The sequence below is a fragment of the Artemia franciscana genome, chromosome 11 (assembly GCF_032884065.1).
Source record: "Artemia franciscana chromosome 11, ASM3288406v1, whole genome shotgun sequence".
Classification (NCBI taxonomy): domain Eukaryota; kingdom Metazoa; phylum Arthropoda; class Branchiopoda; order Anostraca; family Artemiidae; genus Artemia; species Artemia franciscana.
The window spans coordinates 19,492,788-19,520,389 of record NC_088873.1 but is presented as its reverse complement, the minus strand read 5'-3'; the positions used below and the strand labels follow the sequence as shown (position 1 = coordinate 19,520,389).

Sequence of the window (27,602 nt, the reverse complement as noted above, 5' to 3'; positions counted from 1 at the left end):
TGAACAACTTCCAGAAATGAATAACCGATGAAAATAATAAATTTTAGTGGCAATTAATTAACAGATTGAAGATAGATCAATTACCAAAGTAATATTTTCTCAGGCATGTTCAATCCCATAGCTTTTACTTCAGAATTTAAGGATATGAAAACGCGGCAATTTAAACACGGTAGCACGTTGAAAAAATGAGCGCCTTTGGGCTTCTGAAAGTCCTAGAAGCTACAGCATTTTCTTCAATTGTTGGGGCATTTAGAGCTCATGGAAGTCTTACAGATGAAAAGAAAGAAGTTCTATTAACCATAGTTGATATTTTCAAGTAAGTAGGCTACCCTAGTTAGTTAGTAAAATGCTAGTTTAAAGTACGCCTGGTTCTTTTCTAGCCTTTTGCATTTTAGAAGAAGAGAAAAAATAAAGTTGGTAACTTGAAAAAATTCTTTTAAGTTAAAATTTAGGCTCTGTAGTCCATTCCTGAAGGTTCCATCCATCTCACTCAAATTTTCTTTTAAGACAGCAAAAAGCTTTGCTGTCTTAAAGCAGTTCAAAGGATGGTGCTACTACAGAACAAAAGACAGAAAAGATGAACGATTTTAGTTGCATATAGTGTCCCACCCCAAACCAATGACCTACATTTCTTGTGAGATTTTCAGAAATACAACTTCCAAATTGAAGTAAAATTCTAGTTAATTGACTTCTTGCTATCTTGGAAAGGGTTTAGGTCAGGAAAATGAAACTTTCAGGGATGAGTCTACAGGCTAAAGTATGTCCTGGGAAGGTATTTTAAAGTACCTACCTACACTCCTTCTCCCTCTAGAGGGTCCTGAAATTTGCCTACATGACAGGTCAATACCTATTGAAATTTAGACAAAACAACATTTTACCTTAATTTTCAGTTACTAGGCTAGTTTCTTTTTCTCTGCCTTTAGTTCTGAAAATGTATTTCCTGTTATTTGAGAAGAATTTTGAGCCAAATCAATGTTTTTTTTCAGCATTTAGGAAATGTATTTGCATATCTGTAAAACCTTATGAAATGGAATTGAGCAAAGTTATAAAGCTGAAAACAGTTTGTTGTACTTCAATTAAGCAGAATTTTGCAAGGTTTCACTTTTATAACACATATTTTAAAGGTCAGGGCCCTCTAGAGGGAGAAGGAGTGGAGGTAGCTGCTTCAAAATACCTTCCTAGGACATACTTTAGTCTGTAGATTCATCCCTGAAAGTTTCATTTTCCTCACCCTAACCCTTTCTGAGATAACAAGAAGTCAATTAACTAGAATTTTACCCAAATTGATATTGGTCTATTCTGAGTTTGTTCATTTAAAATTAAAATTGACAATCTAACAAAGTCCCAGACAAAAAGGAGATATTTGCTTCTATGCTCATAGCCTGCCTCAAAAGAAGAGTGGCTACACAGAAAAGAACTAGGCTAATAGAAGAAATCAAGAAAAGAGCTGCTGCTGGTGAGCCAAATTAGGAATTAAAAAAGGTATTAACCCAACCTACCCAAATTAGGAATTAAAAAATGTAGCCTATACTGCCCAAAACAGGGGGCAATTGCCCCAGTCAACAGAATAGAGCTTTAAACATCTACATGGTGCAAATAAAGGGAAAGTATAAGAAATTAATGCCAAAGAATAGTCTGGCTAAGAATAGCCAGAATAGAAGTGGTACTGAGGGCATGCCAATCAGTTAAATAATGTATTAAAACTGGATTATATGAATTACAATGTGACTATTCCAAGACTCCCAGAATTTAGTCAGTGCAATTTAGAATTGGATTCATCAATTCTTATCAATAGAGATGTCAGACTAAGCAGCTTACTGTGTTGTACACAAATACAGATTGTTTATCTTCAAAATAGAGAGTTTAGAAAATAGAAGGTCAAAACCCCATATAGTACCTGTGACTAAAGCTCTACCAAAAGACAATATTGGTCCCTGTGTACATTTTCAGCAGTTAAGTGGCCATGATTTAATATATAGAATACAAATTATGGACAAGGTGTCTGTGTTTATGTATTTACTTCCCTGGGACATAAATACAAAGAAGTTGATTTTAAATTTAAGAATCAATGATATGAATTTGTTGGTTTGAAGTTGAGACATTCAAGATTTCTCAGAATCTTCATTTTGTTATTTATCATAGCCCTTCAAAGAGTTTTCATAGTACTTTAAAAGATGAGAGCCCACTCAGTTATCTTACCTACCTTTCTCTAGTTTCATCAAAATTGTGATTGTTGGTGACTTTAATACTCCCAGTATTTACCAAAGAATAAGTAGCTATGTTAGAAGTGCATTTGTGATTTCATTACTGAATGCCAGAAGTCTGCCCATCTTTCATCATTTCCATTTTTCCCTTGTTTGTAGTTATCAAAATGTGTTTTTATTTCTGTTTTTTGTTTTCTTGATATTTACTCTGTCTTTTTCTGGGCTTTCTGCCCAGTTTTCTTTTGATGGGTTATAAATAAAATGATTATGATGATGATGATTCAGGCATTACACTTAAACATGTTGAAAAGATCATACAGAATCTTTCTGCAGGGTTGGCAAAGCCTTATCTAACCAGTGTAGTGTTTTCAGTGGAGTTCCTCTGGGTAGTTGCTTAGGACCAGTTCTCTTGTATATATTTATAAATGATTTGCCAGAGGTAATTCAGCATAGTAATTCAAAATGTTTACAGATGATGTAAAGCTGTACAAGGGTATATCTTCCCCAGATGGTGTGGCTCTTCTATAGGATATTTTAAATCCATTGGTTGATTTGCTGACTTTGATTGGGATACCATATTCACTTAAGATATTGAAGAATCTAGGCAGAAATTCAAAGCTGTATTGCTAGTTTTTGAAAAGCTCATACTAGAACATTTTGGAGGAGACAGGCAAAAACACTACCCTTCATGATTTGTCTAACTAGCAAACTACTGAATAGGAAGAATCAAACCTGGAAACACTTCAAAAAAAAGAAAACAGATGCAAACTATCAGAAGTATCAAAAGGCACGGAATGAGGCCACCAATTCCATCAAATAACTGAAGAAGAGACATGAAGAAAGGTTAGCTGAAAATATAAAAAATAATCCCAAGCTGTTTTGGCAGTATGCTTCTGTTAAATGTCAAAATAGGCACTCTGTCCCTGATTTGACTCATCATGGTCAGACAGTTTCAGACCCAGCTATTAAAGCCAAGATCCTAAATAACCAATTTGCATGAGCTTTTACATCAGAAACTGCTAGTAAGCTCCCGGCTCCCCCCTCATATATTGTTACTTGACCAATGCCACCTCTTGAGCTGACTGAGGAGTCTGTTATGAAACTGCTAACTTTGTTGGATGTTAATAAATCTGCAGGGCCAGATGGCCTCCACCCCTGTCTCTTGCATGAGTGCAGAACAGAAATAGTATACCCACTCTCAAAACTCATTAGACTATCTCTGGATAGCTCAAAGCTTCCTGGAGTGGAAAGTGGCATATATTACCCCCATTCACAAAAAGGGAAGGAAAGATTCTGTGGAAAATTACCAGCCTATTAGTATTACCTCTTTTGTTGTTAAGCTTCTTGAACATATTGTCAACAAAGCAGTTATTGAGCATCTTGATTGGAATCATCTTCTTAGCAGCTCTCAACATGGTTTCCGATGCAACAGATCAGTTGACACTAATTTGCTTGAGTCATATGACTATATTACAAAACTACTGGAGTTGGGAATCCCTGTTGACATGATCCTCCTTGATTTTTCAAAAGCATTTGACAAAGTTTGTCATAAGAGACTTGAGCTTAAGCTACAATCTATTGGTTTGGAGGAAAAATTCTTAAATGGATTCTGGATTTCTTCAGGAATCGTGTTCAGCATGTAAGACTGTTTGATGCAGATGGCAATCTTATTCTATCCTCCTCTCAGAATGTTATCAGTGGGGTTCCACAGGGTAGTGTTCTTGGCCCCACCATGTTCAATATTTTCATAAGTGATGCTCCTCTAGTGCTTAAAAGCAGGATGACGTTATATGCTGATGATTCCAAGGTAATTGGTCCAGCTAGAACTCATGAAGATACTTCCCAACTTCAAAATGACCTTGATCTCCTTAGCGTGTGGGCGAAATCTTGGCTACTCACTTTCAATGTGTCAAAATGTCATGTTTTACACTTTAGGCACAAGAATATCAACACAACTTACTCTCTTTATGGTCAGCTCCTTTCTCCAGTATTGGAGGAATGTGACCTAGGAGTAATTGTTGACAATGATCTTAAATTTAGCACTCATGCAAAGAAGGCAGCAGCATCAGCTAGCTCACCACTAGGGCTCATAAAAAGAACAATTTCCTCCTGTTCTCCTAAAATTCTGAGCCTTTTGTATAAAGGACTTGTTCAGCCAAGGCTTGTGACAGGCATGGTCCTTGCATCCCCCTTTTTCAAAAAAGATGCTAAAATTCTTGAAGATGTCCAGAGAAGAGCTACTAAGATGGTGAGTGGACTGCATGAGCTCCCTTACCCTACAAGGCTCTGCAAGCTGAAACTCCCAACTCTGGCTTATAGAAGAAGACGGGGTGATGCCATTCTGGTTCATGAACTTATTAATACAGGGGCAGTTCCTGGTCTTCTTCCTCTGGCGTCTCAGGATTCTCGTACAAGGGGGCATAACTTGAAGTTATCCAGGCATTTCTCCTCAAAGCAGCAACACGCCCATTTTCTTACCAACCGTGTTGCCAACCTCTGGAACAAATTACTGCCAGATACCATTGCTGCCAGAACCATCTTGACAACGAATGGTCAAAACAAGAATGGAAGTATAACTTGGAAGCACTCGAATCGGAATCAGCAACATCAAACCACTAGTCAAGTGTATGTATTCAACTATGTGTCATGTGTTATCAACTCTGGAGTTTCTACAAAGAAAAACTCTTATATTGCTCCAAGCTGCAATTTAAGGTAATCTAGTGAATGCAGCAGCATACCAGTATTCTATTGATGATGTTGTAGTATGTTCTGTTGATTCCATTTGAGACCTTGGTATTGTTTTTAATAATTAGTTGAGGTTCAATAAACAAGTATTAGCTGTGTAAAAAAAAACAAACAGAATACAGCATTAGACTTTACCATCCCTACTGGCAGTGCTGATCTCTGTTTCTTGGCCTTTCAGCCAGGAAGAGCAATGGGGGGCTGGGGGCCAACCATCCGGTGCTTTTGCACACCTTTCCAGTTTACCTTTCCTAGATTTTTCCAGGTACCCATTTTGAGCTGGGTTGACTCTGGTTGAGCTTACACAGTCACAACACTGACCCCATCCAAAACTAAATAATTGGGTACAATAGGATTTGAACCCTCCCCCTCTCAGACAAAGGATCCTGAATCCTTGGCCAGGACAGCCCCTGTGGCTGTGTCACATAATGCCAATTACAGTTTGTTTTGTGCACAAAGAAAGTTTAACCTGCAAAGCTTTTCTAAGCTGTGTAAGACAATGATGCAACCGATAGTCGAATACTGCACATCTATGTGGTATCCAACAAGAAAATCTGATTCACAGCTTATTAAAAAAGTACAAAAATGGACATTAAGATAAGATAAAATAAGATATTTATTTCAAAAAATCACTATCACAAGCCCTCAGGGGGCCGAATTCGGACTTCGGAGTCGACTAATAAAACAAACAAAGCAAAAAGCAGTAAGAATAATGAATAATCAAATTATGTATAAAAATACAAGTCAGAAAAAAAGTAAAAAAATAAGTCAGGAAAAAGGGAAGGGGACAAAAAAAAGCCAAGAAATAAACATATATATCTACAAATTAAAAGGGACACTAAAAAAATTCCGAATACTCACAAAAAAAGAACGAAGCATAAAACACACGAAAAAACATATATGACTTAAAAGGGAAACTAAACCAAAACAGTGGGGGGCAAGCAAATTAGTGTAACGACCTAAAGCACCTCACATGAAAAAAAAAGGTGGGGGAAACTAGTTGGCTATTTTATTTATTTTTTCTGTGATGAAGGGGACAAAGGTTTTTTCATATCTGGAAGTAATGCAGCGAATGGGAGACAAAACTGGGATAGGCTCAGAAACAGCTCGAGGCTGTTGTAATCTGGATGGTGAGTGACGTTTGGGGAAAATACTTGCCGTCCGAGGGTTCGTTATTGCATTTTTTGAAAAACGGAGGCACAACGACGACCTCCTTCGCTCAAGGGTTTCCAAACTAGCTTTTTTTAGGAGCAGAGAGTAAGGCACCTTGCCTTCTTTGAAAATTATTTGCAAGGCTCTTTTTTGGATTGACTCAATTTTGTCAGATTCTTTACGGGAGATGCCAGGGTGCCAAACTAGACAAGTATATTCAAGATGCGGGCGGACAAAAGACTTGTACAACCTTTAAGGAGTGAGAAGGGGGGATGCTATATTTACCTAGGAGCTTAAGGAGGGCGATAGACGCATTAGCTTTATGGATGATATCTTTAACGTGGATATCCCACTTTAAATTTGAAGAAATTGTGACTCCAAGTAATTTAACCGAGGATGCATAAATTTCAGGAGGGATAGGATTAAGAAAACTGGGCGAGGATTTGAGGAAACAAATCGGCATTATCATGGACTTAGAGGGGTTTACAGTCATATCTAGGTCCAAAGCCTCACTTCCAATTTCATTGAGAATACTCATAGGGTCGCTTATTAAATTTCTGAATCAACTTTCAACAATTGTTAGGTCATCAACAAATTTCTAACGGTCAGGAACTTCCTTCGCGAGGCTGTCAACCATGACTGAAAAAAGGAGGGGGCCTAGGAGAGTTCCTTGGGGTATGCCATTGTAGATAGGGAGAGGATTTGAGTAATGGTTCTGGTATTTAACCACCTGGGATCTATTTGTTAAAAAGGAGGCAACCAATTTTACCAGTAAGGGATCAATATTGAACTCGCTTTCAAGTTTCTCAATTAAAATATTGTGGTTAACAAGGTCAAAGGCTTTCCGGAGGTCAATAGAAATTAAGTTTAGCCAGGAATTAGGTTTTTTGAAGATTTTCCCGATATGGTCAATAAGAGAAACGAGGTAGTGGGAAGTAGAAGTTGATTTTAGGTTTCCGAATTGCTTCAGGTCAGTAAGATGTAGGATTTTTTCCTTTAGCCAATCTGCAAGGAATCCTTCATACAATTTTGAAAAAATAGAAGTAAGTGTAGTAGGTCGAACGCCATCAAAGCCAGGCTTTCCGTTTTCCTTTTTCAAAGGGGTAATGAAACCCTGTTTCCAAATTGTTGGAATTTGCCCAGACTTAGTAATTTCGTTAAACAGGACAGACAAGGGCTTAGACAGGAAGTCGCCGAAGGCTCTAATAAGGGGAAACGGGATATCCAAAGAACAAACACTTGTCTTTCTTAGTTTATCAATTCTTCTTTCAATCTCAGACGGGGAAACAGTCGGGAAAAAGGGGGATGGGGCTCCTGTTGATAATTGGATTGGCAATGCTGGAAGGCTCTGGACAATGGAAGTGAGAAATTTATTTAGACTATTTGCAGTAACATCAGGGGGCTCAGGTGAATTGAAATTAAGCTGGTCAAGACTCCTGCCACATAGCTTTTTAACCTCAGAATACCAGTTTTTAGGCTTATTAGTAAACAATTCTTCGATCTTATTTTTGTAGTACGATCGTGCCAATTTACGAATTTCTCTTTTAATTGATTTTCTTAATATATTGGCTTGATCGAGTTTACCATTTTTAAACAGCTTCAATTTGGTTCTGATTAGTGTTTTTATTGTTTGATTAATAAAGGGTTTGTCACTTGAGCACCTTTTAAACCTTTTTTCTGGGAAACAAATTTGATATTTATCAATTAGCTTTTTATGAAACGTGGCTGTTTTCTCATCAAGGTTTTGTAAACTATAAGTGTCGGACCAATCTTCAGTACTCAGCCACATACCGAAAGAAAGAAGACCAGAATTTTGAAGAGGGCGGTAAGTGCTATAAGTTTTTGAGAAAGTATGCTTAAAATTTGAGGAGGGGGACAAAATAATGAAAAGATGATAACTCCCACCTAATGGGGGCAAAGTTGAGGGAGGGCTGTAAAAAATATACATATTAGTTAAAATAACATCACGAGAGGTATTTCCCCGAGTCGTCGGTGTTTTAACAATTTGCTTTACTTTAAGTGAAGCACAAAAATAATCCATTTTAAGGTCATTGGCATCGCCAACTAAAAAAAGGCCAGCATTGGGGTACTTAGAAATAACAAAATCAGCACTTGCCTGTAATTGCTGGGTAAAATTACGTTTTGACTCGATATTTTGATTTGGGGAGTAATAGAAAACAGCTATTGCAATAATACTAAATGGACGAGAGAGTACTTTTGGTCTAACACTTAGCCAGAGGATTTCATGATACTCGGATAAATTAGGGACTTGAATAACCTTTGGGTAAAGGTGACTCTTAGTAAAAAACAAAACTCCGCCACCCTTTTTCCCGAGTGGGTGGTCTGAAGGACGGAGTTTAATAAACTCTGAATAATTTGTCAGGTGTAGGGACCCTGGGTTATGGGATTGAACTTCAGTAACAGCTATAATATCTATCAAATTTGATTTTGAAACCACCTCGAGTTCAGTAAGCTTTTCAAAATTAAGACTTTCAGCATTAGTAACTAAAAGTTTAGGAAAAACAAACCGATTGGGGAATCGCGACAGGGAGACTTGATGGGTTTGAGAATTTCCTGGGTAGGGTTTTAATTTAATTTTATTATGCTTTGGAGAAGAGGGGTAAGAGAAGGATTTGCTTTGGGGATTTGGATGTGGGGGGACGGGCAAGGATATGGACGAAGCACGAGGACTTATTATATGACAATTATTGAATGTAAAAAGTCTCAGACCTGAGTCACGTTTACAGGGTAGGCACGAGGGATAAAACGAATGGGCTGGGGGGTGGGGTTTCGTAAGGTGCTGGGAAAGGGGGGCTGGCTAGGAATATTGATTCATGTCCGGCAAGAAATTGCTGGTTTGTGGCAGAGTAGGGAGGGTATGGGGCAGCATACTGTAAGGGGGACGGAAATAGGGCTTCTGTATACGGAGAGGAGGAAGAGATAACAAGGGGGAGGATGGGGTCGTGAGTGCTTTCGACGCTGGCCTAAAAAGGGTGGGGCCTCCCTCCGAAATCCATACCCGTTTTTTGTCAAATTCTTAGAACTAACATCGTACACATGGGAAGGTATAGCTTGTGGCTTAGAGAATAACCTACTAAACGACTTTGGTATAAAAACATGATACTTGTCGCAACCGAAACAACGGCCCGACATAAAAACAGAACAAATTGAAACATGGTCAAACGAGCACGAACATTTATTGCAAGAACCCGTCAGAAAATATTTGCAAATATGGAGCCGATTACATCTTTTTCCGTGGTTACATTTTGCACGTAAAAAATCCTTGCAAACTGATTTCGTTGATTCCTGATTTTCAATTACACGTTGATCACCATTTTTTTTCCAGACAATTCTTCCGTTTCCTTCACTTTCATATGCTACAAGTTTCTCATTAACAATTTCAATATCTGCATCGGATTTCGTAGTAACCTTATTAGTCTTTAAAACAAAAGTGTCATTATCCTCTTTCAAATTCAGCATACAACCGGAAGCCGTTAAGTTATTCCTGTATTCGGGAGCCTGATCCTCTACCATACGAATAGAGGATTTGTCAGTGGGATTACGTTCATGAATAATTGATTTCATTTCAACATTATTAACTTGACTGTTCCGGTCAATGTCATTGCTAATCACCTGGTATGTCAGTGGTTCAAACGCCCTTGATCTCTCAAATGAATTTACGTAGGGTAATATAGCATTTTCTGAATTTTTTATTTTCACTTGATTGACTTCATTATTCTTTATTATATCACTGTTTTGAGTTACAGATAGGGGTTCAGAAATTACGGTCGAAATGTAGCTTAATAACTCTTCTAGTCTGTCTTTTAATGGTTTAAGAATATCAAGATTTGTCTGGCAAGCAAAATCTTTAACACAGGGATTTGGATACGTTAAATTTTCTCTGGTAACATATGAGTAAGGTTCGGTCTGAACCGATACCTCACGTGAGCAGGTGCGTAATTTTCCAATGGTGGTGTTAAGAGTATAGGATGGGTCGACGGAAGAAAAGGCCTGGCACTCAGTCTGACAAGAAACTTCAAGGGGGGGACGTCACTTCGTGTTGTAAATAGGGAGAGGCTAGAGTCAACTTCTGTGAAGGGGGGAGCACCGGCGATTTGAGCTCTTTTAAGATATTAAGCATCCTAGCTCTTGAATTTGGAGAACGAGGGGTGCGAGGTGAAGGTAAAACTGGTGAATTTAAAGGATTTACCTTATTGATTGGCATTTTCTTAGAGGAGCAGTCAGGACAACACCAGCTCTCACTCCAATTAGCTGTATCAATTCTGGCACATTTATCCGCTCCTGCGTGAAACGAGCAATTGCACCCTCCACACTTCACAGAGTTTGAAAAGACTCTAAGCCTACATTCGGGACAAACTAGTCTTTGTTTGACCATTGTTTCTTAAGAGGTTAATGGTCCGGCTGAAAAAACTTGGCTCAACAGTTAACAACACTAGATCCTCACACGTTGGATGCTAGATGAAAACTGAAGGAACATCAAAATTTGTTCCTTATTTGAAGTGCTTGTCTTATGAGCATAGACTAAGATATTTGAGCTTACCATCTTTGCAATTCAGGAGGAATAGATTGGACTTAGTTAATGCATTTTGAATTATTAAAGGTGTGGATAATTTGTCTTTTAGTTATTTCTATCTGTTTAGTTATTATTCAGTATATTATTATCAGTTATTATTCATCCACCCAGTAAAATTCATTGAAATTGTATCAGAAAGGGGTTTAAGAAAGGTTTGACTGGCTTCTTTTGTAAATCAGTCTGCCAGATCATGGAACACTACCTTAATTACCCTAATTCGCACTTCAAAGCAATAAGGTCCAATGGATCTGTGTTGCTCCATGAGTGATGAGAACTGACACCTGTTACTGATCTGGATCATCCAGCAGTATTTCCAGTTCCTGCATGACTACTCGTTATCCAGTGTTACCTGATCATTTTGTTTCAAAATGAAGTTAAAGCTGTTTTTAAACAGCTTTGGTTGGAACCTCTTTTTATGAAGGGCAGTACATAGAATCATAATTTTTATGGTATTTGTATGTTTTTTTGTTTTTTTTTACTAAGTGCCCCTAAAAAGAGTTTAATGAAAATGCTTCTTTTTGCATTCTGGTGTATTTGCTCTTTTTTTGTAATGTCTTCAGCCTAAGGAGTTTATTAGTTATTGTGGTACCAATTAATACCCAGGGGTTCAGCTCTTGTATATTGTCTTGTTTATTGTTGCCTATTATTTTGTTTACTGTTAATTTGTAACAAGCCAAGCCTATGGCTTACTTTATTTTTGTTTAGAATAAATAAAATAAAAGCCACACTTTACTATAAGTTTTGTTCCCAATCCATGGTACTTCTTTAGTTGTTGAATGCTTATGAAGAAAAATGTTAACTAGTAAAGGCATTAGTCCTGGGCTAGTATTAAATAGGCCTACCTTAGTCTAAAGGTGGATCTCTCTAAATATCATGGTCACTTTTCTCACAATGCATGCCCTCACCTCTGTTGGTCCTAGATACAGTCCTGAATAGTATATTGGTCTAACATTTATCATCTTGTCATGCATCATGTTTTCTTTCTTTTAAATGGGTTTGATGCTTTCTTGACCCATGAAAACCAGGTATATTGGGGCAGTTTATATTACTGATCTACAAATAAGGTGAACATACCACTTGGTGCCTTTTTTTGCTCTTTCTGAATATAATAATCACTTAGCTTGGAGGTTCAACTTTAAGCCCATTAAAGATCCTCAAACATGAGACCTTTTTTTCTTACTTTTGGCTATATAAAAGGGTTAAAAACAATAATTCCTGCTTCATTATATGCAGAATGATTATAGCTAAAACTATGAGTCCTTAGTTCAAAATCAATCTTTGGTTATTCTAATTACTATACTCAACACTCAGATTGTTCATGTGAATGAATGAATCAGATTGAATGAGCTCATAGATTATATTACATTTGCTTATATTCTATCAATGTTATGTTTGAAACCAAAATAAGTATTTATGTGTGATGACAAAAAATAGGTTGCAACTTTTAAATTCCGCAATATTAGTGTGGTAAGTATATGTTCTGGGACACTCATCAAATGAATTAAATTCACCCCCTTTTCAATTGAATTTGAAGCATTTTAAATGAAAATCTACAACATTTTAACAATTTCCCTCATACCTTTTACCATAAAAAAAAGGTCTTGTGAAATAAGAATTTGATACATATTTTACTTATATTCAATATTTTATATTATGAACTACTATATTTATATACTACTGGTATAATTTAATATTTAAAGGATAGTTTGATATGCTATGTTAATGTCAATATCTAGATAATTTTATTATGTTTCCCTTTTCTTTCAGTAACCTTTAAAATCAGACCTCTATCTAATTTTACAGATTTATTTTCAAAATTAGCTGCTGTAGAATCAAATCATTTTGGTGCAAAGATGTCATCTGTTTCACCTTTAAAATAAATAGTAATAACGAGTTTATTTCCATATTTAGATTTTACACGTTTCTGTCATCCGTTTCATCTTTAAAATTAATAGTAATAACAAGTTTATTTCCAGATTTAGTTTTTACACATTTCATGGCTTTAATTTCATGTTTAATTCCTAGATCCAAGTCTTCTTTTTATGGTTCGATTGTATTTATTTTCGATTTCATTTTCTCTTAAAAGGTTCTCTATTTATTAGGTGATGATTTTAATATATTAATTTTCTAAATTGAAAATAATTTTTATTATCTTTACTGCTTCTGGCTTTCTTCCCAAGAATTTTTCAATCGCTGTATATTTTTCATGATGAAAAAATTGTAATGTTTTGTACGCAAAACATTACAATTTTTTCTCTCGTTTGATTATTTCTTCATTTCTCAATTCATCTGATGTGTACATAGCAAGAAATTCTGAATAGAATGAATAAGCAGTTTTATACTCAGCTTTTCTTTCTGCTATTCTTAGATATTTTCCAAGTATTTCAATCAGAACTCTGCCAAGACTTAAAGAAGCAAGGGATAACACAGTGAAAGTAGATAAACCTCAAACACTAAATATAAATTTGGATATTGAGAAAGCGTTATTGACATTTTCATAATATTTATGATAGACTTGAATGATAAACAAATAATCGTTTCTCTAATTCTTCTCCCATTTATATTAAGGAATAAAATTTGGATAAAATTCTGGGGATCCACTCCTTTGAACCTTTTTTAATGTACTACACACATAAATGCCCACTATTGACATCACTTAAATTTTGTATTGGATTGGAATGATAAGTAATTGGTTTATATGAAGTCTTCAAAAACTATACTATTTCATTTCCTGGTGGAATACCAAACAAATCAAAGAATTCTACAAACAGGTATATAGGACCATTGAAATAACAAGTCCAATGAGTTCCAGGTGAACCACTTACATCATAATTAATTACACCGCATTCTTTTTATTGATTTTGTTTGGTAAGGTACACGGAGAAAATGCACCTCCTATAGTAAGGAATGTGGTAGTAATTCAGCAGTTTTATCAATATTTGTTAAGGGTATCATTTGGTATTTTCTTTTTTTATGCACCTCCTGTTTTTGGATAAGGGGGTGAAACTACGGTATCAACAAGTTTTTCCAGGTCTTCCACATCTTTTAGGAACTTCATTGTTTCCCACTCGAATGATTTTATGTGTATGTGGAAATCTTAAAGCTCCTCCAACTTTTTGTGTAGCGCTAGGTAATTTTAAAGCTCCAGTAATTTTCCCAGATAATTCTGAAGCTCCACCAATTTTCCCAGGTGATTTTAAAGCTCCACCAGAGTTACCAGTAATTTTATCAGCAAAGTTTTTACCTGCGTACGTTCCTAAGGCTGTGCAGCCTTAGGAACGTACGCAGGTATGTGTTGCTGCACAGCAACACTTCTTAAAACAGCTTTTTTTTCTCGCGGAAAAGCTAAAGATGTTGAAAACGGCAACAATCCTCCTTTTTGGACCAACTGTGTGTACAAAACATCAGTATCCCATTCTTTATTTTCTTTCTTACATTTTTCTATTTTTTTTACTTGCCTTTGGTAAAAAAAAAAAAATTAACAGGTTCTCTGTCATTTTTCTGCTTTGATTTACACGAATTTGACCTTTTTGTTTAGCCTTAAAACATTCTTTAATTTAGTTTTTTTGAAAAGGGGATAGATAAATTGTATACTCAATAAAACTTGACATTTATTAGTGAATTATTTCATTTAATAAAAATTATAATATTATTTATTTTACTTCAATCTTCCTTTCATTCTATTTTGAAACGCTTCATTGGGATCTTGTTCAAGTGTATTTATTATTGCATTTTTAAAACTAGCTAAATATTCAGGTAACTGCATAAAACCATTTGAGTATACGAATAACATTGAAAGATTAGCTGTAGGCCTATCTGTACAATTTTTTTTAATTTTTAACATTTCTAATTCTTCTATTTTCTACATTAATGTCTTACTTTTAAGGTATTTTTTTACTAATAGCTCTTTGTCATCAACTCTAGTCAATATATTGTCAGGTGATTGATAAATTTTAGTATACTTGCTAATATTTTTGCTTAATTTCAGATTGTTTAGGATTTGATCTTTAATAATTTCTTATTTGAAATCGTTTACGCTTGAAGGAATAACTGCATCTGTATCATTTTCTGGGTTTGCAACATTTTCAACTCTTAAATTTTTTCACATTTACATGTTCTTTTGTTATTTTCTAAGTATTTTTTACGAATAATCCTGCACCATCGACCCTAGGCAACATATTGTCAGGTGATTGATAAATGTCAGTTAATCTATTAATATCCTCACTTAAATACTGATTTGTAAGAATTTGTTGGTTAACAACTTCACTCTTGAAATCGTTTAAAATAATTTTCACATTCTGTAAAGTAATAGCATCATTGTCTGATATTGCATCACCTAAATTAATTAAAGGCTTACCCTGGAAATCAAGATTACCATTATCATTGTGTAATCTACTTTCACTGTTATCTTTACTGGTTTTACTTCCTAAACTTCTAAATTTATTCATTGATTATACAAATAAATTGTAACCAATTTTATTCTGTACGTAGTATAGTAGGCTACACGTCACTACACATCAGTAGTATATAAAACACACGTCAATGATTTTTTTTTTAATGTTATGTCAAAGTTGTTTCTATATTTTAGATACTCTTTATTTGTTTTCACATCAATAAGTAAAAATTCATAATGCTTTGTAGCATGATTAAAATAGTTGAGACATTTTTCTTTTTTTTAGTCAGATGTATGATTTTGTCTGATTCTATCAATTTCGCTTGGATTAGAACATTTGAAATGAAAATAATTACAATTTAAGTATTTGATTTTAAAGGTATCAAGATTAGTTTTGTGACATATATACTATGATGCATTTCGTTTTCTACCTATCACGAATAAATCTTCAATGTGGTTCTGGTCCTTAACTGTTACGAATCGTTACAGATAACTGTCATCTACTTCTACAATATCGTTTTTATCATTGCTTGCAAATAACATATTCTGCCCACTTTTTCCTTCTAATAAGTTTATACTTTGAATTAGGTCTTGATATTTTCTTTTCAAGGTCTTTAGCATATAAACAAACTTTATCAAAATATAAATAATTTTCTATTAAGTTTAAAAGTAAATCAGTTTTACCACTACCCGAATTTCCATAAATAAATAAGCTAAAAGGCCATTGATGTGCTAGCAGATGTTTATTATGCGATCGACTATTTGAAGGTCTAAAATCATATACTTTAATAGGCGCTATTATTTGATTCATTTACTTAGTATAAAATTTTAATAGATAAAGAACTTAACTACCTAGCTAACTTAAGTACCTAACTAACTTACTTGCTTAATTAACCTATCTAGCTAACTAACTTATTTAACTATCTAACTAATTTAACTTCCGTACTAACTTAACTGCCTAACTAACTTAACTTCCTAACTAACTTAACTACCTAACTACCCAACTAACCTAACTACCCGACTAACCTAACTACCTAACTGACTTAACTACATAATTAACTTAACTAACTAACTTAACTATCTAACTAACTTAACTACCTAACTAATTTACCTGTAACTTAAATCAACTTTGATAAAATTGATATTCAGAAAACCAATGGGAAAAATATATAATTCGGGCTATATATTTGTACATGAGGGAGAGGATGGGGTGTCAAGTTCAATCCAGAGGATATTTTTTTTATTCACATTCATCTAGAATGCATTCTATTACCTTCTTTTTGCAGTCAACAAACACGGTGACTTACAGCCCAGTCGCTTACTTTCACTGTAGCAAAGTAAGAAGCCAATGATATGTAATGAAACTGTACATGGTGATTACATGATTCTTGAGTAGAGTAGTAATATACTATATATAAGCATAGTGTATCAAGCTATTTTTTAGTCCAATTTCATATCTGGTTTGAACATATTCTGAGTTGTTTGTAACTTGGGTCTTCTCTGCTAGTGGACTTTGTGAATTAAAATCCCGACCGGGTAGTCTTCTGTTGGATCCGTTCTTGCTTCCATGGCTTGTGGCCCTCCAAAATCCTACTTCTTTCCCCATAAACTTAATATCAGAAATCTGAAAATCTCGCGCTTTGTTTGAAGTGGAACTTCATAATTATGTTAATAGTCAAGCATTTTTGCCGCAATTTGTGTGTTCATCCAAACCTTTTTTTTTTACACAAAATTTTTTTATTTATTTAATAGTATAATAATAGACAATATCATGTTGGTCTTTTCATTATCTTGGGAAATTAAGGTTGTGTAACATACCAATTTTCAAATTACTGCAGACAAAATGCCCAAAATTTGCTTGGGAATGTGTCAAAGGTTTTGGAGAAACAACAATTTGCTAAGTCCCATTTTCATTAAATGCAATTTTGTATTTTGGAGTATTTATAGCCTTCTCGGGTAAAAGTAGTCCTCTTGCTCTCCACTGTGGACATTCTTGGAACTATATGGATACTCTCAGCAATTATTTATATAATGCCTGAAATAAGGATGATTGAAGTATATTTTTGTAGGTTGAATCATGATCGTTACAAGGCTGAAATTAGACGAGCGGTTAATGATGAAAAGCTGACAAATATTGCTGAAAAAGTTGCTGGACCAGGCACTGAAAACAGTTGGATTAGAGAAGGAAGGAGAAATGTTAAATTGTTGAAGCGGAAAAGTCCTAGGATGTCATTGACTCTTCAGGTATGCATAGGCTTCAAACAAAACTTCTGGTGCTTTAATTATATACTATCAATAAGCATATTCAGAAAAGCTTATTAAGTCTTGACAAGCAAATTTCATGAGAACCTTCAAAAAAGTGAGCCTAAATTAATATGATGGACATTTTCAGATTAGATTATACATATTCAGAAAAGCTCAAAAGTCTTGACAAGCAAATTTCAGGAGAACCCACACTAAATTGGGCCTAAAAAGATAATAGATATATTTTCACCCAGCTTACACAGTGAAAAAGGTGAGGTTTGGCAAGATATTCTCCTGGTCTGACCACTTAAACATAGGGAAATAAGCGTGTCCTAGGGAAATTTGTGGTTTTATGCATCACTATGTGTGATTTGTGAAGCATTTTGTGATTCACAAAACGCTTTTTAAGCAGTATTTGCATGCACATCCAGCAACCCTTCCATGCCTAAACATTTATGTCTGGGCATGCAATTGCTTAGGCATGGAAACCCAGCCAGACTTACCTGTGAGCGCCTCTCTTAAGAACAGATGACAGGTATAGTGGTTAAAGAAGCTTCCTGATTTGGGGAATTCAAAATCTTAGACCTAAAGTTCTAGACTCTGAAGCCAGATCCTTATCTGTAACTTATTGTTGCCCAGCACCAAATTTTGCATGTGGATGGGATTTATCTAAACAATGATGTCTACGTAGCCACGTGTCTGTATTTGGTGCCTGGTGTAGTGATAGATTTAACTCGATAAGGTTGTGGTTCAATATCAAAGGTAAATTGTACTCCCTTTATTAATGTCATGTATTTTGTGCCTGAAATAGGATTTTCTGTGCACCTTATTTTTTTGCCAGAGCTCGTACTCACAATTGAATTTCTGTACATCAACTTCTAATCCAGGCCAAACCTTTTTCGGGTTCGTTCGAGTGTTCTGTGAAGTCCTAGCCATTAGTGTTTAATGGGTAAAATCAACAAAGCTAAACCTATCTTTGCACAGCTCCATTGTTTTCTTCTGTGCAGTCGAGACTTGGCCAGTGAAGGTGGTTCATCTTCATGATATGGGCGTCTTTTATCACCGCTATCTACGTAAATTTTTGAAGATTCAGAACTCCGACAGAATTTCAAATATTTGTATGCGCCACCGCTGCTGTAACATCGAGCCCCTCGATGGATGCATTCCTGATAGTTTCATTCATCTAGCTCAACTACTTACCAAGATAGCAAAGATTCCCAAAACTATATTTTTACCAAAAAGACTTAAGTAGTGTGTTCACCTTGCTGTCATGCTTGAAGATCATATCTGACATTTTTAAAATCCTGAATAATTGTCCAAACTATTTGTTAGGTTCTTCTGAAAGGTAGCATCAGATAGGTAATGTATGTTCAATCGTTCAATCACACTGTTATGCTCCTGATCTACATTGTCAGCTGATCCTCCTGAAAATTGAACCTAAAAGTTTACCAAACAACTTTTTTCTTGAATTACCTGCATATTGCAACCATAAGCCACTGAGGGGAACCTTTTGTGCCAAAAAAAAATTTTGGGGGGCATGGGCAAATTTTCTTTTTTCTATTGGCTTGCAACTTACATCCATAAAATAAATTGGCCCGGAAAAGGGCCAATTTTTTTTCTGAGTTCTTTGTTATATAAATTTGTAGTTGGACAAATGGGACCCACATTTGGAAACAAACTTAAGGTTAGGGCCTGACCAATATGAATTTGTGGGGGCCAATACTGACACCCATATATCAGTATTGTACCAATATGATACCAATATAATTTGCCAACAAACTCCCCTCTAAAAAAAAGAATTACCTAAAAGTTTAAACCCTGCCCTCTCTGCCCCTATTCATACTTACATGATTCTCCCTGGTCTATTACACACAAAAGAACAGTCTCAATGATTGACTGGATTCCAAATAATACAGAAAAGATTTATTTAGAAAAAAATTAGAAAAGCAACTAAAGCAGATATAGTTCTAGTCTGGACAGTAATTAATAAGCCCAGTCCAAAGGGGAGAAGTTTGTAATGCAGAAAGCACATTTCTCCTTTCAGAGACCTTTGTTTGTCATCATAAATGTCTCCAACCATACTGAAAACTCTTTTGCTTGGGATGTAAGAGAATGGACAGCAGAGATACTTTTGAGCAAGTTGTCCCAGACTCTTGTAACAAATGCTGTTATTTTGTTAACCGATGCTAACCAACAGCGTTTCGACTATGCTGAACAAAATTGCTATGTCAAAATTTTGATCCGGTGACTGGAAAAAATTAGCGTCAGAGGGGGCATATTTGCCCTCCAATTTTTTGATCACTTAAATCGGGCACTAGAACTTTTAATTTCCGTTAAAATGAACCCTCTCGCGACATTCTAGGATCACTGGGTCGATACGATCACCCCTGGAAAGAAAAAGAAAAAAAAGACACGAATCCATGATCTTTCTTCTGGCAAAAACAAAGTACAAAGTTCCACGTTTTTGCGGATAGGAGCTTGAAACCTGTACGATAAGGTTCTCTGATACGCTGAATCTGATGGTGTGATTTTCATTAAGATTCTGTGGCTTTTAGGAGGTGTTTCCCCCGTTTTCGAAAATAAGGCAATTTTTTTCAGGCTCTTAACTTTTGATTTGTAAAACCAAAATTGATGAAACTTATATTTTTAAAATCAGCATAAAAATTCGATTCTTTTGATGTATATATTGGTATCAAAATTCCTTTTTCAGAGTTCTGGTCACTATTTAGCCGGGTCCCTCCTTACTACATTTCGTTACCGCCAACTGTTTGATACGGTTATTTCGTTATAGATCTTCGTCTTCGGTCTCTGTTGGGGATTAGGAGGCATCGCCAGTGTAGGAACTTATCATCTTTATCTATTATATAATTGATTTACTAAATTTAATATTAGCGATAACATTGACTGAGGATCATTTCAAGACGGCCACTTATTCTATAGGGAGCTACCTAAAGCGTACTAAATAGATGGCAAAACTTGAAAAATGGAAAACGAATCTCTTTCTGTGTTTGCTGTTCCAATTCTGGGGACTTGAGCTTTCGTTTGCTACAGAGGTATAATTGCTATGTTGTAAGTTTTATCAAAAAAGAAGAAAAATTCCAACTCAATAAAAAAGGGCGAAACTCTGAAATAAACATTAAAATCAATGATAAGGGCTTTTTTTTAGAAATGTAGGAAAGGTGACTGGGATGGATAACAGGGGGGGGGTAGGTTGTGGTTAGCTCTCAGTTATTCATATTGTATGCGACTTGGCCCGTGTAATAATAATAATAATATGATCTTTGATTAGTTTAAGGTTGTTTTCTTTTTATGCTAGGACACAAATTGGTCATTTCACAATTTTCGCCCTGTGTCAATTTGACTTAGCTGGCCAACATTTTGATTTTTCTGATAGGAAATGGCGAGAAATTGTAGGAAGTGCCAGAGCAAGGTCAAGAGGGACTGAAGGGAATTTGTCAGATGGAAGGGTGCTATTTGGTTGTGGAGCAATGCCGGGAAGCATTAACGAATTGGAAACGGGACACCAGGAGTATATAAAAGATCGGAGGTATACCGGGCACCTTTGCCTAGTGGATTGTAAATAATTCCTTATATTGCTCAACTCTAAGTGGCAGCATTTATACATTTTCCCCTTATTATTTCTTTTAGCATTTTCATAGAAGTCTGGCTCTTATTAGGTGTATTTTCTTTCCACTTCTAATTAACCATGAATCTTTGTTTTTTCTGAGAAGTATTTCACGACTTTTTATTTCAGGAATATCTTTCAAAGTTAGTAGACACTGAATCTACTCTACCTGTTCCTCCTGTTCTCAGACAACCCCCTGTTTGTCCCCCTACTCTACCAAATGATTTCTCTGCTATTTTACTAGCTGATCAAGTAACTCCCTCCTTAGAAGAAGTTGGAAAAAGAATGGCTGAAGAAGCCGCAAAGACTAAACAGGAAACGAAAGGAACTGTAAAATTGAAAAGAAAAGTAACAGATGAAACGCCGAAATTGAAACGAACAGTTAAGAAAATTAAAATCAAAGAATTGCAAAGCGATGAAGTTAAAAGAAAAGAAGATCAACCCAGTCAACCTGAAGTTACAGAAAAAATAGAGGAAGAGAAGGAAAAGAAGAATAAAGTTCCTGAAACAGCCCGTGAAGAAGGTTTGTGTCTTCTCCTTAACTAGCACTAAAGAACTTAGAAAACTGAACAGAGTTGTATCTCGTGTTCTTTAATATGGCACTTGTTGGTATATCTGCTTGGTTCTAGGCTAAATCCCCCAAATAATCTACTCCCACGAACAATTCCTCGAGGAAAATTCCCCCCATCGCTAATTACCCCCTAAAAAGCCCCCAAGTAAAATTGTGCAGCCAAAGGTAAAGGAAGACAAATAAAAAGAATGAAAAAAGAAGGGATTCTGGAAAATTCTGCCTATATTCCAAAATACAGGTAGAATATATGGTATGGAATATTTTATTGAATTTATTTTTGTGTTTTATTCCTTTTGATTCTTCTTTTGGTGTTTTTGGGGGCTGGAGGTTTAGCTATCATAGAGGGTGAGATAAGGGTTAAAAGAAAATAATCTAGAGATATGAAATAAGTGGTAACTGTAGAAGGATTGTCCTATGGTTGAAGAGCAGTGAAATGCAGGTTCTAATAAAAAAAGTACCAGGAATTACTTCCTGTGGACTTGGTCTGGCCCTGAGATCTATATTACATGATACCAGTTCACCACTTGCGATCGAGAACGCGTATATCAGAAGGTTTTTTTCTGCCTGAAACCCTTAATGGGCAGTATTTTATAATTTAATTTAAATAACACTTAGTCACAAGCAAATTTAAAATCGATAGAATTCTGTATTTCAAATAAGCAAGCCAATTATTGGCTTATTTCAAAATACAAAAAAAGAGAATTAAAAGAAATTAAAATATAAAAATAAATACTATAGTATATTCCACACCAAAAATTCTACCTATATTGTTGAATGTAGGTAGAATATTCCAAAATCCCTTCTTTTTCTCATTACTTCTGTTTGTAATATTCTTTTTGACTGCTTAATTTTACGTGTGGGGGTGGTTGGGAGGTAACTCCCTCTGGCCAAGGGGCGGGGGGAATTAGATGGGCACCATCAGCTCACAGGAATTGGTTGGAAGGACCCTTTAACCTGGGAAAATAGCAAAATAATGAAAATAAAAATTCAAAAATAGTGGCAAAGGTACTTTTTTTACTTTACCTCCCCCTCCCTATCCCCAGACAAATTCTCTGATCCCTTCCGTCACTATAATTGGGTCGTGTAAACTGAGGGGGGATAGACTCTCCTTAAGATTAGTCCAAGGAGTCTCCTATCAACAGAAAAATTTCAATACTAACCCTCCTTTGGTCTTTTCCCTCCCTTAAAGACTGATTGAATTTTAAGAATAATCTATGGATCCTAAAATTAAGAAAGAAATATACCGCAAAGTCGTTTTTCATTCTAGTGTTGATTATCGCATCTGCTTAGTGTATATTTTTTTTTAATCTCGGTTCTTTTTCCCTTCTCTTGTTACAATTATTCTAATTTTTTACCTTTATGCACTTCAACTACTAAATTTTCAACACAGCGTATTCCTGCTTAAAACGGTCATTAGTTTATTCCTTTTATGCAAAATACAATATGTATTTTTTTTCACTTAATGCCAATTATGATTGCTATGTCAGTTAATATTAGTTAAAAACCACTTTACTTGTGCTGCCAGGTTTTTCTTTTTTTTCTATTGTCTTATTTTAGTAGTTAGGGTACGCAAACATGTCCAATAGACCGTCTTGTACTTATACGTACTTAAAGTTACTAGTACCAAAAGTATTGTAGGGGTATAGAGTTAAACTAAATCCAGTAGATACAGCCTTGAAAGACTCTGTAGCCTAGTGTTTAGAGATATAGCTTAGTGTGGAAATAGCTTGGACTATAAGTATTCATTCGCGACAAGTTCTGTCTTAACGGCTAAAATTTGCCAGTCGCGAGAGACTATTGGAAAAATATTCTGGGTTGTAAGACCAATTAGTAAAAATTGTCATGAATAACGACTGAAAAAATTATTTGAAAATTAACCACGCTTCTGTTTTTACAATCAGCTTTTCTCGTTAAACTAGCATTACCAGTTGGTCTCAGTGATTGATTTTCAAGTTTACCAATCACTTCTTGTAGTCATTGATAAAAAAAATAAAGAAGAAAGTCTAAATTAGAAGTTTTATTGAAGTCAATAGCATAATAATTTGAATTTAGTGTTGCTAGTCAGAAGTACTTTCCACCAGTGAGATCGGTTAGCTTTCCAAGTTTACCAAATTCTTGTCTTGTCGATAATAATAGTAAGACAGTTTTCCGCTAGTCGTTTCTGCCTCTCAGAAAAGCTGAAAATTTTCAAATTTAAAAATGGAAGCGTGGGACTTTCATGACACGGAAAGTCGTCCTTGGGTAGTTATGATATACATCATGACTTACCTTCGGTTTCATTTTCAGTCTTAAAAAAAATGTCCATTTTTCCGGATGACAGGACAAATTTTTTTATTTTAATTTTTTAGGGCATTTGAAGATTTATCGTTTTCTAAGTCTATTTTTAGTATTTTCATTTTAATCTTGGGTAAATACTTCCAAGTTTTATTTGAACAATTCAGATCCATGCTTTCTACTAAGAAATCTTGCTTATAATACACACCCTGTCAATATCACGTCTACCTCTCATTCGAACAACCTTTAGCCATAGTTACTCGTATATTATTAATGCCATGCCTGTAAGCATGTATTGATTTTCTGAAAATTTAGTCCTCTTAACCAGACGAAGTTAGATAAAGGATTTCAAAATATAGGTTATGGGAACATTCTTGTTTTGAAGGGAGCGGGTCCTTTGAACCTGTTTTTAAGGACGGATTGGCTGTTTCGAGTTTTTAGTCATACGTAAATAATAACGAAGACCATGCTCCCTTTCCATCATAAAAACAAACAACAGGTAAACCAGTAGAGAATTTCCGAGACAGTGAAATTTGTTCAAACCTTAAATTAATATTTCAGCTCTACATCCAAGAGCCGTCCTCAGTAAAACACCTAAATAGATAAAATAAGACTTATAATAAAATGCGATCTTTAAAATTAAAAATTAGAGCAGTCCCAGAATCACTAATTCAATGAAGTTCAACCAGGACCCAAATCGTAAATCGTAAATTATTATTCTGATGTGTTTCTTCGTCATTCGAAATATCTTTTTCGCAACGTGATTTGATTGCTTTCGCTTGGTTGGTTTGCAATTTTCTCGTGTTTCTCAATGCCCTAATCTCTTTCTGCTCTTGCTCAATATCTATTCCTTCCCTTTTTTCTAATTTAATTTGTCTTATATAGTGAAGCTACTGCCACTTGGTAATTTTCATTTTCTGTTAGTTCTTCAGTATTGTCCTAATTTTACTTTCTATTTTTTCTCTATATATAATCTATCTCCAATCCCATTTTCCCTATTGCGTTTAACAGGATTTATGGTTTGTGCATTTCTGCCTCCATTTGCTTTTGGACAAAATTGATCGATTTCTTTTTATTCTTATTAGCAATCAAACATATAAAAAAATGGATAATAAAACCATAACCAACAAGAACAGAAAACTGCAATTCTCCTATACATATACATGTTGTCTGATAGATTAAATTGTATTCCTGATGTGAAAATCAGAAAAAAAAACACAAATCACACTCTGGAAATTTGGTTTTAAAAATAAAACTAAATAGTAATAAAGCTTAAAAAAAGATAACTTCTATTAAATAAGCTATTAAATCCCTCATCTCATCATTAATTGTTGATGAACATAGCCTACTCAATGGTGCTAACATCCAAATCGTTCCAGAATCAAAACCATGAGGCAGAAGCTTGTAACCGAGAAAACTTTTAGCGTTTTCGCTTCCCTGATTGAAAGCACTCATATTAAGTAGCACAACCATTCATTGTGTAAAGTTGTATTCAAAATAATTGCTATAATAAAACGATTTCTAATACGTTATATAAATAATCTACTACCTATTGTAAAGATATTTTGGTTTTTGAAATTTTCAGTTAGTCGTTGTCTTTACTTCCACGTCAGCTATATATTTAAAAATACGATTCTGTTTAATCTAATTTTTAGATACTAGACATTTCTTTGTTCCATTTTCAGGAACTTTATCATCGTTTTCTGAGTCGTTTGAGGAGTGGACCATTCAGCAGCAATCTTTATCTGTTGGTTCAACTCGCAGGCAACAGCCACCTTCAGACCAACTAAAACAGCCAGCAAGGGGAAACATCCGTCCAGTTCGACAACCGGAGACCATGAACTCTCGACCTGATCCGCTAAGGGCACCACAAACTTCAAAGTCAACTATGTCTAGAATTTTCCCAATACCTTCCCTACCAGATTTGCCTCTCGATCAGAAGATACGTGCAACTTTTAAACCAGAACGAGGAACATTGACACCTCTTCGACCACAAATTCGAGTGGTAACATCATCAGGTCCAAATTCTCCACAAACACAGGCAACTGCTATGGCTTCCCGTTCAAATGCTAGTATCCAGATTCGCGACACCCCTAATCCTTTGAAAGCCGTTCTGCGGCCACCTATGTCTTTCTCCCAAAGGCTGCCACAAAAAGCACCACTTCCACGACTCATCCAGGCCAGGGCTCCATCTCCCCGTCCGTTAGATCCAAGCTCAGCTAAATTGGTCATACGACAATATACACCTTCAAAAGATAAGCTCCTCTCGCAGACTCCTTTACATGAAGTTTCCTCAAGCGGAGTTACTTCAAGAGCTATTGTTAAACCTGGGTCATCCTCTCAGCCTAATTGGACTGAAATACTAGCTGGAAATGAAGAAGAAATGAGTCTGGCTGAAGCAGTTACACTTCTTGAAAACACTCCAGATGCCAAACACATATTGCAGTATATCGCCAGCTCGCTTGAGGATGGCCAAAATACTGGACAAGTGCAAATTTCTTTTGGTGACTTTGAAGCTACAAAATAATTTCTTTTTTTTAATTCTTTTCAAGAAACAATATATTCTACATTTTGTTTTTGAAAAAAATGTCTTACTTTTACTCAGGAATAATCCAGGCGTCAGATATATTCTGTAATATTAAAAGGTCACCCGAGGAAGGCTAACTCTTTCAGGACAGATGGTTCTGTCGGGCAACGTGCATAATTTTGATTTTATATTCTTTTTTTTTATCAATCTATCGCATTACCGGGTGACCTGTGACACTCAAGGGAAGGCAGGAAGATTTTTAATAACTCGTTTTTTATCAGACATTTATTTTGCAATTTTAATGTTTGTTTGATAGTCTCAAAAGTTCACACACTGTATCAAGTCACTCTTTTGTGAGTGAGGTTGACGTAGCCCCTAATATTCGACAAAGGTAAGAGATATTCCAGAGTGGTTTTTATATGAATACATTGTGAATAGTCTCGAGTGTCCATATTTTGGTGCAATTTTCAGCTCTCTCCACTCTTTCAAAATGATGGTCTATTGGCACCATCCATTAGAAGTATAAGATCAAGAAGTTAACATATTAGCCACAACTTTTTTCTTAAGAATCGGTCCAAACTGTTTTGACCAACACCCAATCTATACCGACATATTCGACAAGGTGTCTTACCTGGTTACAATTCATCAAAATAAGCCTTGGACCGAACTGACTCTCATCGAAGACCCAAGGCTAATCTATTCGGACTTATTTACGGTAGTCCATTGCTAAGTACTAGGTCTCAGGACAAAATTTGACCAATTCCTACATTTGGTGAACTCTGTCAAACCATCTATTATACGCATTACTGTGACCAATCTCAAGCATGAGATACCGAGCAGTGAGGTTGCCATACTGGGGTGCACGCTCCTCAGGTGAGACCAAGTACGCAGTGACGGTCTGAAATATGGTGGAGGAGGTGTTTCCGTTTTAATACAGGTCCATATGCCATACTCACGTCTGAATCTCCCGAACTCAGCAGGCGAAGAAGCTCTGTGGGTTAGGCTGACCCTCCTTAATAAGTTTGTGATCATTAGGACTATATGTATCACTCCAGCCTGTCAGATCTGTAGCTACCTTGAAACTTCCCTTGATTACATTCGGGGTGAATACGTCAAGTCTGCCATCACCCTCCCTGGATTCTTCAGTGTCCACCATAGCCAAAACACTGATAAGGAAGGGCCAGACTTGTATGATATTTCTCTTCCGTATGGGCTTGAACAACTAATAAAGTTATTAGAATTTGAAGGGGTTGAATAACAAAAAACAAGTTAAATC

At 35.6% G+C, this 27,602-nt stretch overlaps 1 protein-coding gene and 1 long non-coding RNA gene across 2 annotated transcripts in view; both read left to right on the top strand.

Moving 5' to 3' along the window:
• LOC136032933 (uncharacterized) overlaps positions 1 to 27,602 on the top strand; it is a 417,461-nt gene that overhangs the window by 161,558 nt on the left and 228,301 nt on the right. The window lies entirely within an intron of this gene.
• Positions 143 to 26,392, top strand: LOC136032929 (BRCA2-interacting transcriptional repressor EMSY-like). The gene is made up of 4 exons (XM_065713398.1): positions 143 to 316; positions 17,155 to 17,329; positions 21,084 to 21,477; positions 25,485 to 26,392. The coding sequence occupies exons 1-4, from the start codon at positions 186 to 188 to the stop codon at positions 26,324 to 26,326; spliced, it is 1,542 nt and encodes a 513-aa protein (XP_065569470.1). The 5' UTR covers positions 143 to 185; the 3' UTR covers positions 26,327 to 26,392.

Coding starts and splice junctions, on each gene's coding strand:
- LOC136032929 (XM_065713398.1), top strand. CDS start 186: ATGAGCGCCTTTGGGCTTCTGAAAGTCCTAGAAGCTACAGCATTTTCT. Junction 317..17,154: donor ACCATAGTTGATATTTTCAA/GTAAGTAGGCTA, acceptor ATATTTTTGTAG/GTTGAATCATGATCGTTACA. Junction 17,330..21,083: donor GGATGTCATTGACTCTTCAG/GTATGCATAGGC, acceptor TTTTTATTTCAG/GAATATCTTTCAAAGTTAGT.